Source organism: Rattus rattus, chromosome 5 (assembly GCF_011064425.1).
Source record: "Rattus rattus isolate New Zealand chromosome 5, Rrattus_CSIRO_v1, whole genome shotgun sequence".
Lineage (NCBI taxonomy): Eukaryota > Metazoa > Chordata > Mammalia > Rodentia > Muridae > Rattus > Rattus rattus.
The window spans coordinates 3,043,424-3,058,753 of NC_046158.1; the positions used below are offsets into that span (position 1 = coordinate 3,043,424).

The window sequence follows — 15,330 nt, forward strand, 5'->3', positions numbered from 1 at the left end:
ACTTAGCAGACCGCTAGCTTCTACAGAACCAAGGCTGTACGTAAAGTTTTCCCATCATGCTGTGCCCGCCTCTCTGTTGTCCCCACCAATGTACTTTAAACTTGTCTGGATTCATGACTTTATCTGTTCTGCAAAACTATAAAACTTCATGAAACTGTACATGAAATTTGGGCTGACATAAATCTCTGTTCCTGGACACGGTCACTCAAAATGGCACCAGAGAAAAGGATTCCCGCTGGGATGAGAACTTTTTATTATTATTTTGTTGTTGTCGTTGTTGTTGTTGTCGTTATTTTGCATTGATACCACCTATACCAGGGTGGGGCAGGACCACCCAGGCAGAGGCCACCCCATTTAAATGGCGGCTTCTGGACACTGAGAGCCAAGCGTGTTCGAAGCCCCAGGGGTACCCCAGCATCTCTGAACTCACGCAATCTTGTGAGGTAGGAGCTATTCTACCGTCTTTATTGCCAGGGAAAGTGGGGTCAGGCCTGCTGCCAGGAACCCCCGTCTTACCTGCTACCCACTGATGCCCTGTTCCTACTCACAGCCCTCAACACCACCAGATCTGAGGAAATGGTTTGGCTTCCAGCCTGCATCCCTGGCTCAGAGCTTTCCCTCTCTGCTTCCCTTCCCACTCATGAGGCTTCCGGGCCACCTGACACTGGATGGGAGCAAGGGCAGTGCTGTGGGCCAGATGCCAGGTCTCTAGTCATTCCTGGGGAAATGGGTAGGAGGGAGAGTGGGCTAGGTCACCAGAGTCCTTAGCATGACCGGTTCTGTCATTTGTGGGATCCGGTACAAAAGGAACCTGAGAGGTTCCTCATTAAAAACAAAACAAAACCAAAGCTTAAAATAAGGAATTTCAAGTTTGTAGTAGGAAAGATTAGGCTAAGTATGGGGCTCTAGGGGACTGCACAGGTTACACCCAGAAAGTCCTGAACTCTGAAGCTGAGAGCCCAGGGCTCCATTCTTCAGTCTTCCAAAGAGCACGAGTAGTGATCTCTCGAGCCTGACAGCATCCTAGCTCAGCCACCTCGAGAAAGCTAGCCCGGGATACACCATCTGTAATAAGCACCAGCTCCCTCCTCAGGATAGCATCACACCTTCCTTAAGGGCAGGATGGTGGCTGTGTTTTAGCACTGAAAAAGCAAAATTCAGAAAACGGGCTGGCCCTGAGGTCACTCCTTCCCATGTAGCACCCACCCTAAGCTGCGTTCCGCCTTCTGTTTTACAAAGGAACCAAGTCCCCCAGTAAGAGACAGTTTGACTGGCAAAGACTTTGGAATCTGACTCATGGGGCAGGTCAGTGGCGTTGGGTGGAATTTCTTTCTCACCCTGAGTTCGCCCAGGCACTGCTCTATGCCTGCCAAGTGGGGGCAAGGTGGCTTTCCTGGGCTTGCACAGTCCTGTGGTCAGACCGTAAGAAGGCCAGGTTTGTGGGATGCTGGGGCTGATGTCTAGACAATGCAGGAAGAGCAGGCAGCCGTGGGCCTAGAGAAGAACTGGAGGGTTCAGTCTGCCCTCCAGCGAACAAGTTACAGGCCTGTGTCCTAATCACCATCCCACGCCTGTTACCACATAGATAGTGTCCAGAAAATACACATTCACCGGCACACTCCCGAGACAGTCCTGGGAGGCTGACTCGCAAACGCCCTCGTGCCCATCAAATCCCAAATTCCAGAGTGCACCAACCAGGGCCACCAGCCTGAGAACATGGCACCATGTGGCTGGAGATAGGTCGAAGGAAGATGAGGACTGGTACGAAGCCATAATGCTGGTGAGGTGGGGCCATCGGCCCCAGGACAAAGGCCACTTAAACAACCTGGAGGTGGGACAAACCCCAAGATGAAGTGGATTCTTCTGGAAGCAGGGGTGGTACGAATGGCACCCTCTCCACTCCCCTTCAAGTCACAAGGCCTGAGATTCCTCCAAGTGCACCCAGCGTTGGGTAACAGAGACCTGGGGTGTCAGGTAGAAGGTGAAAGTCATAAATGTTTATACTGGAGCGAGCTGGCCTGGAATGGGTCACAGGCCTGGTGGTCACTGGCAACAGGAACTACTTGGCCTTCCAGGACGGGTGGGCGAACACGATGGGCCGCTTCTTGGCCCAGCGGGAGAACACAGCCTTCTCGGTGATAAAGCGATGGGCGCTCCTCGGAGCCTGCTCGTGCAAGCGGTACATCTGACACTCATCCAGCCTGCCCTTCTCGAAGTAGTGGTAGGGCACGGAGCGGGGACTCTTCTCACTGTTGGGAGGGAACAGGGACAGAGGTGGAACAAGGCCCCATCTCCAGGGCTATACCACAGCCGCTCAGGCGAGGGAGACCCACATCTGGACAGGTGGCGCGGAGACCAGCAGGTGAGGAGCCCACTGGCCTGGACTCAGAAACTGCCCCTTGCAAGCTGGAGTCCATCTGGACTGTTGCCCTACAACAGTCCCTCTGGAATTGGAGTCAAAGGATAAACTCCACATGCAGCAGCGCCTAAGCTCCCAGATCCAGAGCAATCAGCCCTGCAAGCCCACCTGCCAGGAAGTACTCTGCAGGCCGCTGCGACACCGGCTGTGACACCGGCTAACCCTACCATTTCTCTCATACACTCGAGACACAGGTTCTAAAGGGAAAGTGTGAAAACCTGGGGCCTTCCCCAGACTCCTGAAATGTAAGAATGTAACATATAGAATCCCATACCTGAACTTACAGTGTTTAAGTAATACCACAACTAAATCTACCCGAAGTGTTTTATTCAAACAGATATAGGCTCCACGGGGTGAGCACTCCACCAGGTGGGTCTAACCCAAGGCCCACTTTGCCAAATCTTTTTGGCAACTTAAATTTTTTTTTTTGCATCTATTCATTACTTATTTTTATTTGCATGTGGGAGGGTGTTGGGGTGAGAGGCTGCCACAAAGTACACGTGGAGGTCAAAAGACATTTTAAGAGTCCACCATGTGGGTGCCTTTGGGATTTTTTTGTTTGTTTCATTTTGTGTTTTTGTAACAGGGTTTTTCTGTGTAGCCCTGGCTGTCCTGGAACTCCCTCTGCAGACCGGGCTGGACTTGAACTCAGAGATTTGCCTGCCTCTGCCTCCTGAGTGCTGTATTAAAACTGTGCACACAACCTCCTGGTTCTTATGTGTGAACTCTGTATTGGACAAGGTCAGGTAGCAATGTCTCAAGGTCAGATACACTGGCTACATCTGACCTGAGAGATGTACAAGTCTTTGCTTTGGTTTTAGTTTTTTAGAGAGACTCTCAAAAAGTGTGTGTGTTTGGGGGGGGTGAGGAGGTAGCCTTGAATGGATGTGGAGCCAAGGTTAGCTCTGATCCTGATTCTTTTGTTTTCGCTTCCTAAGTGGGATTTCTATGCCCCGCTCAAGGTTACACTTTTTCCCAAAGGCCTGCACTTGGGGGTGTCTGTGCCTGGGTCACCCATCATGGAGCCCTCACAGCTCACAGACCCTCTGACTCAAGGTCTCACGCCTCGCCTCCCCCTCCTTCCCTGCCCCTACCCGCAGCCTGGGCGCCAGTCTAACCTGCAGTAGCTATCACTGACCATCCCGTAGACCACGATCTCCTCGCACAGCTCCAGGGCCAGAATCATGGTGAACCAACCGGTGCTAAGGAAGGAGCCTGATTGTCTCCTGAGGAGGATGAGACACGGTCAGTGGCCCCGCCAACATCCCCTACCCTCATGTGACAACTAGAAAGGGGTCCCAAGGAGGATGGGAATCAGCAGAGAGGTAGCGTGCCATCGGCAGTGGGTCAGAGGTGGAGTTGGACACAAACGTAGGCCTGTTCAGTCTTGCTGCCAGAGCCAGGGGATGACATCAGGGCTCTGGAGAACTCAACCTGGGGAGCCCGCAGGTGCAAGAGAGCCGGTGGGTAAAATCGAGGGAGCGGTCTTCTATTTTAGCCCTGTCTCTCCCATAGAGCACCCAACTCACCCTTGGGACTCTCGGCTTCAGTGAAATGTGGAGATTTGAAGGTGGTTTTGGGGAAGGAGCCCTGTCAGTCTTGCCCACCCCCAGTCCACTGGGATAAAGGTGCTGGGACAGCCCCAGGCCTCAGCTCTCTTTTTTTCTTTCTTTTTTTTTTTTTTTTTCGGAGCTGGGGACCAAACCCAGGGCCTTGCGCTTGCTAGGCAAGCGCTCTACCACTGAGCTAAATCCCCAACCCCAGGCCTCAGCTCTCTTGAGGCAGCAGCTCTGGGTACCCTCCAAGCAGAAGGTCACCCCCTCTGCCTCTCCTGAGAGCACAGGCCGGCTCACCCATTCACCCATTCACGCAGAGCACAGCCAGCACCTGCCCCACCTGGAGCTAACACTTTCATGGAGGAAACATAAACAGAGCAACGTCAGATGCTGTCAGCAGCTAAAAAGACTGGGAAAGGTGTGGGACGCAGGCCACCAGGGTGGGCCAGTTCTGCAGAGGGGATGTCAGGGAGAGCTTCCCTGAGGAAGTGATAGTTAGTCCAGACCAGAGCGGTCAGAAGGGGTCAATCACGGGAACTTCTGGAAGAATGTTTTAGGCAGAAAGAACAGAGCATGTGCAAGGGACTGCAGCCGGGGACAAGTCTGAACATCTGAGGATGAGGGACACGGCACAGGTATGGAGGTGAAGTGGTTTGGGATGTCCTGAGGGATTAGAGATGTGTGATACAGCTTAGAGCCTTAGACCCAAAGACAGTTGGGATTTTTCGTTTTGGTTTGGTTTTCGTCTTCTTGCTCATTTTTGAGACAGGCTTGCGTGGTCCAAGCTTAACCGAACTGAACTCCCTAAGAAGCTCAAGATAACCTTGAACTCCTAACCATCCTGCCTCTACCTCCTGAGTGATGGGATTATAGAGGTGTACAAGGCCAGTTCATCCAGTGCTGGGGATGGAACCCAGGGCCTCATGCACGGTAGGCAACCATTCTGCCGAAACTTACTTCGGTTATCTGGAATGGACCTCAGAGACTACCTCAGACCTTAAAGTGCTTCTAGCAGAAAAAGGCTTTCAGAGAAGGCAAGCTCCAGATGCCAGGCAGGGGTCCCCAGCTCACCGGTTCTTGCCCGTCTCATCTTGGAAGATCTGGTCGCAGTAGGCCATCATGCGCTCAGTGAAGGTGTACACTTGCAGGCCTGGGTACATTCTGGTGAGCTGAAGCAATGTGCGGTAGGTGCGGCCGCCCAGCATCCGGTCCATGTGCCTGCCCTGGCCCCACACCACGTAGAGCGTGTCTCGGGCATGCTGGAAATAGTGTGAGTAGTTACGCAGCAGTAACGGCACGCTCGTGTGCGAGATCACGCGCAGAGTGCTGCGCTGGCCCACGTCCTCCTCAAAGCCCACGGTGGGTGCCTGGTTCATGCGGAGCACGCACTCCGCACCATCGATCTGGGCACCCAGGCCCGAACCCAGCATCTGGCCAGAGCTGGACACCACCGCACAGCTGTGGCACAGTTCTCGGGTAAGCGGCTGCAGAGACGGAGACGGAAGCAGAGAGAGAGAGAGAGAGAGAGAGAGAGAGAGAGAGAGAGAGAGAGAGAGAGAGAGATCAGGAACCCTCCATGCCAGCTGCTCTCCTCCTGTCCACCCCCTCACCTCCCCCACCGCCATCATACCCACTAACCTGTCTGATAGTTGGATCAGTTCCAAGGACGAAAATCTACTGTGGGTTTTTTGTTTTTATTTTTTTAAATCTGTGTAAGCGCTTACGGGCAAAGGGTGCAGTGAAGTCCAGGAGGTTGCTTTTAGGTGCCTTCCTCGATCACTCTTTATTTTCTTGAGACAGAGTCTCTGACTGAACCAGGATTTTGCTAATTCTGCTAAACTGGCTGGCGAGGCGGCCCCAGCCTCACTGTGCTGGCCTCGCAGCATGGGATTACAGGTGCATGCTGGGATGCTCAAGACTGGACTCAGGCCCTCATGCTTCACGGGTCAGTGAAACCAACCTCCCCAGGGCCGAGGTTGTTTTGGGGTTTTGTTTTGGGGGGGTGGGACACGTGCTACAGAACCCACATGAAGGTCCTAGGACAGCTTGCAGTGAGTCAGTACCCTTCACCATGGGAGTTCCACAGGGAGAACTCAGGCCATCAGATTTTGTGGCAAGTGCCTTCACCCATTAGGTCACCAGGCTGGCCCCGGTTTTCATCTGTAATATAAAGTCTCACTTTCTTACTCAGACATGCCTTGGACTTGAGGCATTTCATCTGCTTCGACTTCCCAAATGCTGGGACTGTAAGTGCCAACCGCCATGTTTGCCTACCTGGCAAACCAGACACAGGAAAATGACCTTCCCAAGCTTCCTTATCAGCCATATCCAGCACTGTTACCGTTCCTAAGCCCTAAAATGTCCCTACCTTATACGGACCTTGTTAAAGTTACAGGAGCAAATATTTATAAAGTTTAGAATGGTCCCTGGCACTGGCTGCAGGTGCATGCATATGCTAAGTAAACAGGAACTTCAAGCTCTTTAGAGTCACCTCGGTCCCTTCCTGCCCTGCCCAAGCCCAACCCATACCGCACTGAGTTTTTAATAGAAGGGTCTCCAGTAAGAGGGGTCTTCCATGTCCAGCCATGCCAGTTTTGGTTTCTGATTCTCAGCCTGAATCCTGGCTCTATCCCTCCTAGCACCAGGGCCCAAGGTAAGGAGGTGTCACCCTTCGTCTGGGAAGTGGGTGAGAACACCTGCTTGACCCTCTTGTGAGAAAGCAACAGAAAGGTAAGAAGGATCTGCGGGGGGCTGGAGAGATGGCTCAGTGGTTAAGAGCACTGACTGCTTTTCCAGAGGTCCTGAGTTCAATTCCCAGCAACCACATGGTGGCTCACAACCATCTGTAATGGGATCTGATGCCCTCTTCTGGTGTGTCTGAAGACAGCTACAGTGTACTTATATATAATAAATGAATACATTTTTAAAAAAAAGAAGAAGAAGGAGCTGTAGGGCAGGGCCCAGGATGGGCTTGGGGACAGGCTGCCCATGCCAGGAGGCTAGAACACAGTGGAACAGAAAAACTTCCTCTCCAAGCTTCAAGCCTCTCCTAGCACTTCTAAAAGTCAGAGAGGGCTGCAGAGGGGCACGAGAGGACGTCTGAACGAGAAAGAGTTCTGTGTCACCATGGTGAAGGCTACCCATACTCTTCTACTTCTGTCAAAACTCACTGGCTGGGCATGGTGGCATAAGCCTTTAGTTCCAGCAGGCAGAGGCAGGTAGATCTGACGAGTTCTGGGACAGCCTAGGCTACAAAGCAAGTTCCAGGCTAGCTAAGGCTGTATGAGACCCTGAACTGTTTCCTTGTAACTGGGAATTCTATTACAATCTGCCAATTGTACACCCACACGCCGTGTGGCTACACATCCATGTGGAAGCCCAAGGGTGACACATAGTGTCTTCCTTCAGACGGGGTCTCTCACCATACACCAAGAACCTGCTTTGGCTAGTCGTGACTAGCTAACCTACCCTGGGGATCCCATCCGTGCCTCCCCAAAGGAGGGATTACAGCAAGTTACCATGCCAGCCTAGCTTTTTGTGGTTTCTGGTGATCTGCACTGCAAGCCTTACACTTGCAGGGCACACACGTTACGACTCAGCCCTTTCCCAGATCCCGCCCTGCTTCTTTTAAGTGAGGTCTTGTGTACAGAGACGGTCCTGGGACTTCGGTGCTGGACCTGCAGATGTGAGCTGCCACCCGACCTCAAGCCCATTAAGGGCCCCGTCTCCTGTTTGTTACCACCCACGAGGCAGACACCAGGCAGCCTGAATGCACAACACTCAGAGACGATGGCCAGGGCTCCCACGAAAGTGCTGGGCCCTCACCTGGAGGAACTCAAGTTTATAGAGGCATGTAAAAGATTAGTTCCACTCAATAAAAGACATTGTGAAATCCCACTGAGGCCTCTTTTTCTGATAAGATGTTGATTTAAGAACTCATAAATCAATTTTCTGTGCTACTGTATTAAAAAAAAAAAATAGTGGGGCAAGCCCGGGATTTGGGCATTTGGCAGGACAGTCAGTTCAAAGTCATCTGCCACGTGGCAGATTCCAGGCCAGCCAGGGCTATGGGAGACCCTCTCCCAAAAAAGCAGAAAACAAAGAAAAAGACAAGAATACTTCCTCGTTGGGTCTTGTCTGGGCCTGTCCTCTCTCTAGTGACCATCCATCAAGGGTCGTCAGACTGGCGTTTTCCCTCGTTACAAGAGAGGAAAAGGTATACATGCTGACATTCAAAATCTGGATTTTCCACTTGAGAAAAACAAGTGGAGGCCGGGGAGAGGGGTCAGGGGTGCGCTAAGGACATGAGTCCAATCTCGGACCCTGAGAAGGAAGAGAGGGAGGGGTGGAGAGAGGGAGGACGGGAGGTGACTGAACTGGGCACTGTGGCATGAGCCTGTAATCCCAGCACAGAGGAGGCAGAGATCGGTTGATTCCCCAAGAGGCACCGGCCAGTCTAGCCACTTAATTCCAGGCAGTGAGAGAACTAGTCTCCACCAATCGATCATTAATCAATCCAGCAATCGATCATCAGTCAATATGGACAATGCCTGAGAAACAAAGGCCGAGGCTGACCTTCCACACATCCAATACACACACACACACACACACACACACACACACACACACACACACACGAAAGAACTCTGGCTGCACCATGGCAGACTGGATTTGTTCATCCAGACACCCTGGCGCTTGTCCCACCCGGTCATTCTTGGGCAGAGGAGAGCTCACCCTGCTGGGGGTTTTGTTACCTCCGTTTCAGTTTAGTGTGGCCCTGGGCACTGATCTCAGAGCTCGACCTTGCTAACACACATGACTGAGCTGCAGCCCCAAGCCAGCCCAGCCCAGATGTTTTCATTTCTCCATCAAATCCTCACACCGCAGCCCTGCACTGTGTGTGCACTGTGTGCTGTCTGCCAGTCACCCTTTGGATCCTTGGCACAATCCAGCATAGGCAGGGATGGCTTCAGTGGCCCTTTATACATGAGGAGGCTGAGGCTCAACGGGATGGGCACGTGACTGGTCTCCAGCAAGCCAGGGCTGCGGAGCATGGCCCTCAGGCCACCAACCTAAGAACCAGAATCGTAGTGCCAAAACCTATAGGCCTTCCAGGGACTAAGCCACTACCCAAAGACTATACATGGACTGACCCTGGGCTCCAACCTCATAGGTAGCAATGAATAGCCTAGTAAGAGCACCAGCGGAAGGGGAAGCCCTTGGTCCTGCCAAGGCTGGATCCCCAGTGAACGGGATTCTTGTGGGGAGGGCGGTAATGGGGGGAGGATGGGGAGGGGAACACCCATATAGAAGGGGAGAGGGAAGGGTTAAGGGGATGTTGGCATGGAAACCGGGAAAGGGAATAACATTTGAAATGTAAATAAGAAATACCCAATTTAATAAAGACGGAAAAACAAACCTATAGGCTTTTGGGAGCCGGTAAATGTGAATCAAGACCACATGGGGCCTCTGCTATCAAGATCAAGGTTGTGAATGTCCCTGTGCCACACCAGGTAGAACAAATATGAAGAGGTGGACACCATGGGCACGAGTCATGACTGTCTTGTCACTCTAGGACCCCAGTGTCCCTGTCTCATGACTCCTGGGACCATACATAGCCTGGCCCTATGCCGGCTCTTTCTCCTCAGCTGCCACACCACGGCAGACTTACTGCAGGAGCTCAGTCGTGTCTGATGAGATATGGTATGGAGACACAGAAGTCCGAAGACAGGTTATCCCAGTGGGCAGCCCCCCACCCTGGCCATTTTTTATTCCCAGCATGTACTTGGGGTACTCAGGCAGCATCTGCTTGGTGGAAACCCTATCCTCCTAGGGTATCCTTGAGTGCTTGGAGTGGACAAGTGACTGGCAGAAGCCACACAGCTGGTGAGCAGCAATGTTAAGCTCAGCGTCCAGGCCGGCTTGCCACCAGCCCAGTTCCCACTGTTTCCTGGAGCTGGTGACCCGCTGGCTCCCTTAGCATTGCCTGGCTGACTCACCTTCCCGTCTGGCACGCTGCTGTAGCCCCTGAAGTGCAGGGGCCCTGGCACAGTGGATCTGGGGGGCGCAGGGAGGTGGGGGTCCAGGCAGGTTGCCAGGCAGAGGGGCAGGCAGGCCCAGCAACACAGGAAGACATAGAGAGCGGAGAGTGTCAGGGAGCATAGTATGAGGAGCAGAAGGCGGCCCTGAAAGAGACGGTGATTATGTACCTGTGGGCTACCTGTGGATAACACCCAGCTTCCCCATGTAGAACCTCTATATGGCTCCATTGGCGAGACTTTCTCCAGGGATGCCTAACTCTTGGCCCTCAAATCTAGAGACAAGTCCCCCAAGTCCCCTCTTCCAGGGCAGGACACCCAGTTGGGATGAAGCCTCTCAGAGCCACACAGCGAGGGTGCAAGTTCCACATTGCAGAACCCAAATTCTCACCTAAAACCCAGATGCAAAACCACTATGCAGTCTGGGGTCTCAATAGCCTTCACCCCAGGCCACTGCTACCTCCATGGCCCTACCTCCATCACCCTACCCGCAACTGACCCAGGGTGTCCCCTTGGCTGGCAGGACAGTCCAGGAGCTGGAAGGGGGCTTGAGGAATGCATCACTTAAGTAATGCATTCAGGGGCTGGAGGGATGGCTCAGTGGTTAAGAGCACTGACTGCGGGGTTGGGGATTTAGCTCAGTGGTAGAGCGCTTGCCTAGCAAACGCAAGGCCCTGGGTTCGGTCCCTAGCTCCGAAAAAAAGAAAAAAAAAAAAAAAAGAGCACTGACTGCTCTTCCAGAGGTCCTGAGTTCAAATCCCAGCAACCACATGGTGGTTCACAACCATCTGTAATGACATCTGATGCCCTTTTCTGGTGTGTCTGAAGAGAGTGACAGTGTACTCACATAAAATAAATAAATAAATCTTTTTAAAAAAAAAATGCCTTTAAGGACTGGCTTGGTGGTAGCGGTGAGCTGTGCTTGCAAAGGACCCAGGTTCCAAGAGGCCAGGTAGGGTGCCTCACAACCATACACTATTTAGACAGGTAGATAAAACAGATTAATTAGATAGAGATATAATAATAATCTAGTAATCTAAATATCCAATCTGATAATAAAAAACAGATTATGGTAACTCATCCCTTGTTTGAGGCAGAACTGTTACAAGTTTGAGGCCAACCTGGGCTACACAGTGAGTTCCAGACTAGCTTGGCCTACAGACTGAGACGCGGCGTCAAGGACTGAAACAAACAAACAAACAGAAAATGCTTTTAATAGTTGGGACGCTTCTGCTCAGCCACTCCCACTTCTAGAAAAGACAGACCAAAAGCCACTGGAAGAAGCCCTCTGGGCCGGTCACCTGGGGGCGGCCTCCTGCACACTTACTGAAAGCACATGGCAAGGTGTCTGCCATTGAGTGCTGGGCCATCCATCTCAATACCTGTGACTCTCAGAACTCTAGTTTTCTAGGCCCAAGGCCATTCCAGAGGAAACACTAGGAGCTGGCCAGTATGCCCAGAAACCCAGAGGTGCAGAACAGTCCCCAACACATCCTGCCAGCGGCCTACCCTTCCTTGTCTGTCCGTAAGCCACATCAGTTTCTAAAAATAAGTCTGCTCTGTGTGGCCAGCTGTCCAGGAGACAGGGTTCACAGCTCCTAAGGCCTCTGGCTCTGCACAACAACTGGTCCACTGCTCACAAGGATCCAGAGACTTTGACTCCGGCAATGGTAATTAGTCTCCCCACTCCAGCACTCAGGGCTCACTGGTAAAGACCTTAAAGACAAGGGCAGCTGACCTGAGCCTTCACACTCAGTGTCACAACCCCTCTCCCAACTGGGTGACACGGGGTTACTTCCATTTCTAGGTGAGAACAAACTGAAACCAAAAGGGGAAGGCACTGGCCTGGGGTCACGAAGCCTCAGGAGTGGAGGGGTGAAGGAGCTTAGGATCAACTACCAGGGCTGTGGGAGGGACTCTGTGCTAGGTAGGACATGTGCTTAGCATGTGCATGGCTCTGAGCTTCATCCCCAGACACCAAAAGGAATTGGGGATCACAGATCACTATAACTCTGGATGTGGGAAAGTGGCTGCATATCTCTGCCCAGATTGTCCCCAAAGCCCCAGGTAACTTTCTTTCTTCCCTGTCACTTACCCGGGCCTTCATGCTGTCTCTGCACTCAGCAGTCTGGAGGCTGCTGTCTCCAGAGCTTGGGATGAGAAAGGCTCGAAGCTGGTCCCAGAATATGAGGGAAACTGAGGCAAGAGACAAATCCAGGTCAAGGAAAATGGGCCCAGTAACCAAAAGCCTTAAAGTCTCCAAGCATGTGACAACGTGTCCCATCCTAAAGGCCGTGGGTTCAGAGACCTTGCCAAACCAATCCCCATTGTTCAGATGGGGAAGGAGAGGCAAAGAAGAGGCGCTCTCGGCTCAAGGTCATCCATTCGGTGAGAGGCAGGCAAAGAAAGCCAGGAGTCAGAAAAACATCTTCTCCATCCATCCCACCTCTCTACCGCGGGGCGATGGAGAGGCCTGGGGCGGAAAGGATGTGGGGTTTTCACCATGCTAGTTTCCACCGTCCCCTCCCCAAGCTGAGCGCTAACCGAACGAGCGGGTTGGAGTGCGCTGGGGGCTCAGGATGCGCTGGTCGGAGCTCCATGTCCAGTGGGCCTGGCCAGAGGGGCTGGAATCCGGCCCCGGGTAGGAGGCGGTGCTGCGGCCGCAGCTTCTGAAGCCTGGAAGCTGGAGCAGCTCAGCCGGGGGCGTGGGAGGGGCCTCCGAGAGGGGCGGAGGCTTTGCGCTCAGGGGGCGGGGCCTGCGCAGTGGCGGCGAGCGGTGCGTGGCTGTCTCAGAGACCTCCGGGCTGGGGGCGAGGTCTCGACGTCGAGGGAGGAGCCTGTCTAGTTTGGCCTCCCACTCTAGTCCTTGTGTGGTTGAAGGGAAGACTAGAAGAGATCTCCAGAAGGTTTGAGCCACCCCTGTAATGACTACCGGTCGTGGAGACTGGAGTTTCTCCATTTCTGTATTACTCGGGAAGTGACAGGGGACAGGAAATGAAGCAAGGGCTTCTCTTTAAGCAGCCCTGGGTTTCAGGCTGGTTGGGTTGTCAGCTCAAATGAAATGCAAGGTGTGAACTTAAATTTGAATTTCAGATAAGCAAGGAAGAAACATGTTTTTGAGTCAGGACCCCACATATTTCTAGCGGGTTTCAAACTCACGGACATCCAGCTACCTCTGCTAGAGGACTGAGAGCTGGGATTGACGACTCCCGCTGTTGTTGTTTTGTTGTCTTTGGTTTCGTTTTTCAAGACAGGGTTTCTCTGTGAAGTCCTGGCTGTCCTGGAACTTGCTCTGTAGACCAGGCTGGCCTTGAACTTACAGAGATCAGCCTGCCTCTGCCTCCCAAGTACTGCAATTCAAGGTGTATGCTACCACTGCCCCGGCACATTTTGTGTTGATTACGTCAACATACCCTGCGCCTGAGGCAGGTCCTTCCCCACTTCTCTGTTAAGTGGGAAAAAATAACCCTCTTCCAGTGAGAAAGGGCAGCGGCAGCTCAGGGCACTACCAGAAAATTGTACTTCCTCTTGGTTCTTGTGGTGCTCACACGGCCTGTGCTGCTCTGAGAATTCGAATGGCATCCCTCCCTTGCTGTTTCCTTCTGACCTATCACATCAAAGTCATTCCTACCTCGGGACCTTCCACTGCCTGCATTCTCTAGTCGCATTCCTAGTGGGGCTTCTTGTCTCTCAGCTCAAACCTCATCCCCTCACAGACCCTTGCACACCCGAAGTTATTATTTCTGACAGGATCTTCCGGTGTGCTTTCTGTTTTTGTGGCCGACACCATGACCAAATGCAATGTGAGGGATTTTTTTCGGAGCTGGGGATCGAACCCAGGGCCTTGCGCTTGCTAGGCAAGCGCTCTACCACTGAGCTAAATCCCCAACCCCGAGGGAAAGGTTTTAGCAACCATCATTCTTTTTTTTTTTTTTTTTTTTTAAATATTTATTTTCTTTACATATATGAGTACACTGTAGCTGTCTTCAGACATACCAGAAGAAGATTCCATTACAGATGGTTGTGAGCCACCATGTGGTTGCTGGGATTTGAACTCATGACCTCTGGAAGAGCAGTCGGTGCTCTTAACCGCTGAGCCATCTCTCCAGCCCAGCAACCATCATTCTTATAACCGCCCAGATCGCCTGCCCAAAGGTGGCACTGCCCACAGTAGGCTGTACTCTCCCACATCAATCATTAATAACAGAGTAAAAGAAAAGGAAACTGCTCCAAAGACATGATACAGCCATCTCCTCAACCAAGGCTCCCTCTACCCGTACGACCCTAGTATGTGTCGGGCACAGCCTGCGATCCCCTGTCTGAGCCTCACAAATGCTGGGGTTACAGGCATTAGTCACACCCTCCCCAGCAGGGAACTGTGAAACCTCTCTGACTCACTTCCCTAGTTCTTATGCCCACGTGCCCACTGGACTCTGCCTGGTGACATTCCAGTGTGCCCATTAGATTCATCTCCATCTGGTGACTTTCTCAGTCACCTTCAGCACCCGCTTCGAACCCGATAGGGACAAAAATGAGATGAGAGAGCCCGGGCTCCTGGGTCTCTGAGGTCTTAGATGACTTCCCTCACAGCTTCAGGCGCCTGCCAAGGTCCGTGGCTGCAGGGAGAGTCGTCACCTTCGTGTGGGTCCTCAGCCCTCCCGAGTTCAAGGTCAGCCCCGTGAGACCAGACCCCAGAAGATGTGGCAGCAGATCCCAGTTCCCACTTTGTCACCCTGTTACCTTCCTATGTCCCTGGCTGGGCACCTCTAGGTGGCATCAGAAGATGAACACCATTTTGTCCTTCTTTGTGCCAGCGCAGAGTAATCGCCCAAGAATACCCAGAACAGGCCACATGTGTCTGTTTGAAAAATGCCGATTCCTAAAGGCAGCCTCTTCTGCAACCCTCAGTCCCCTGCCCAAGCCCCACCGCACCAGCCGCTTTTCAAAGTCTGGCCACAGCTGGTGGGTCAGTAGAATAGAATTATTAAGATGCTTTTCTAGGGTCCTGGCTGCCTGGCCAGTCTTGTGGGGGGACCACCCCTTATTCCCCCTACGGCCCCACAATGCTACTTCTTGCTAAGATGTTCCCTTTCTCCCAAATTCCAGGTCCTTCTCTGAACCCCGGGCCTGAGACCTAACAAGGACATGAATGACCCTTCTGGTCTCAGCTTAAGAAGTAAGGCCCTTCCCTCCTGACAAGACCAGCAAGATGCTTTGGTAATGGCTCCATTTCACCAGGACTGAGGCCCCAGGCTTCTCCCTAGAGCAGTGCCGCCTCAGCTGAAAGCCCACGACAGGGCCTCTGCTCAGTCAGCGT

General features: G+C 52.6%; 1 protein-coding gene across 3 annotated transcripts; it reads right to left on the minus strand.

The window, feature by feature from the left end:
- Nucleotides 1-229: 229 nt before the first annotated feature.
- On the minus strand, nt 230-12,715 carry St6galnac4 (ST6 N-acetylgalactosaminide alpha-2,6-sialyltransferase 4). 3 transcript variants are annotated; one of them, XM_032902749.1, is made up of 6 exons: nt 12,597-12,715; nt 12,109-12,209; nt 9,975-10,160; nt 5,047-5,459; nt 3,538-3,645; nt 1,776-2,249 (listed from the first exon to the last, which is right to left on the minus strand). In XM_032902749.1, the coding sequence occupies exons 2-6, from the start codon at nt 12,118-12,120 to the stop codon at nt 2,060-2,062; spliced, it is 909 nt and encodes a 302-aa protein (XP_032758640.1). In that variant the 5' UTR covers nt 12,121-12,209; nt 12,597-12,715; the 3' UTR covers nt 1,776-2,059. The 3 variants fall into 3 exon arrangements, with proteins under 3 accessions (XP_032758639.1, XP_032758640.1, XP_032758641.1); XM_032902748.1 differs by having other exon boundaries at nt 230-2,249; nt 12,109-12,715; XM_032902750.1 differs by lacking the exon at nt 9,975-10,160 and having other exon boundaries at nt 12,109-12,715.
- Between the last annotated feature and the right edge of the window lie 2,615 nt (nt 12,716-15,330).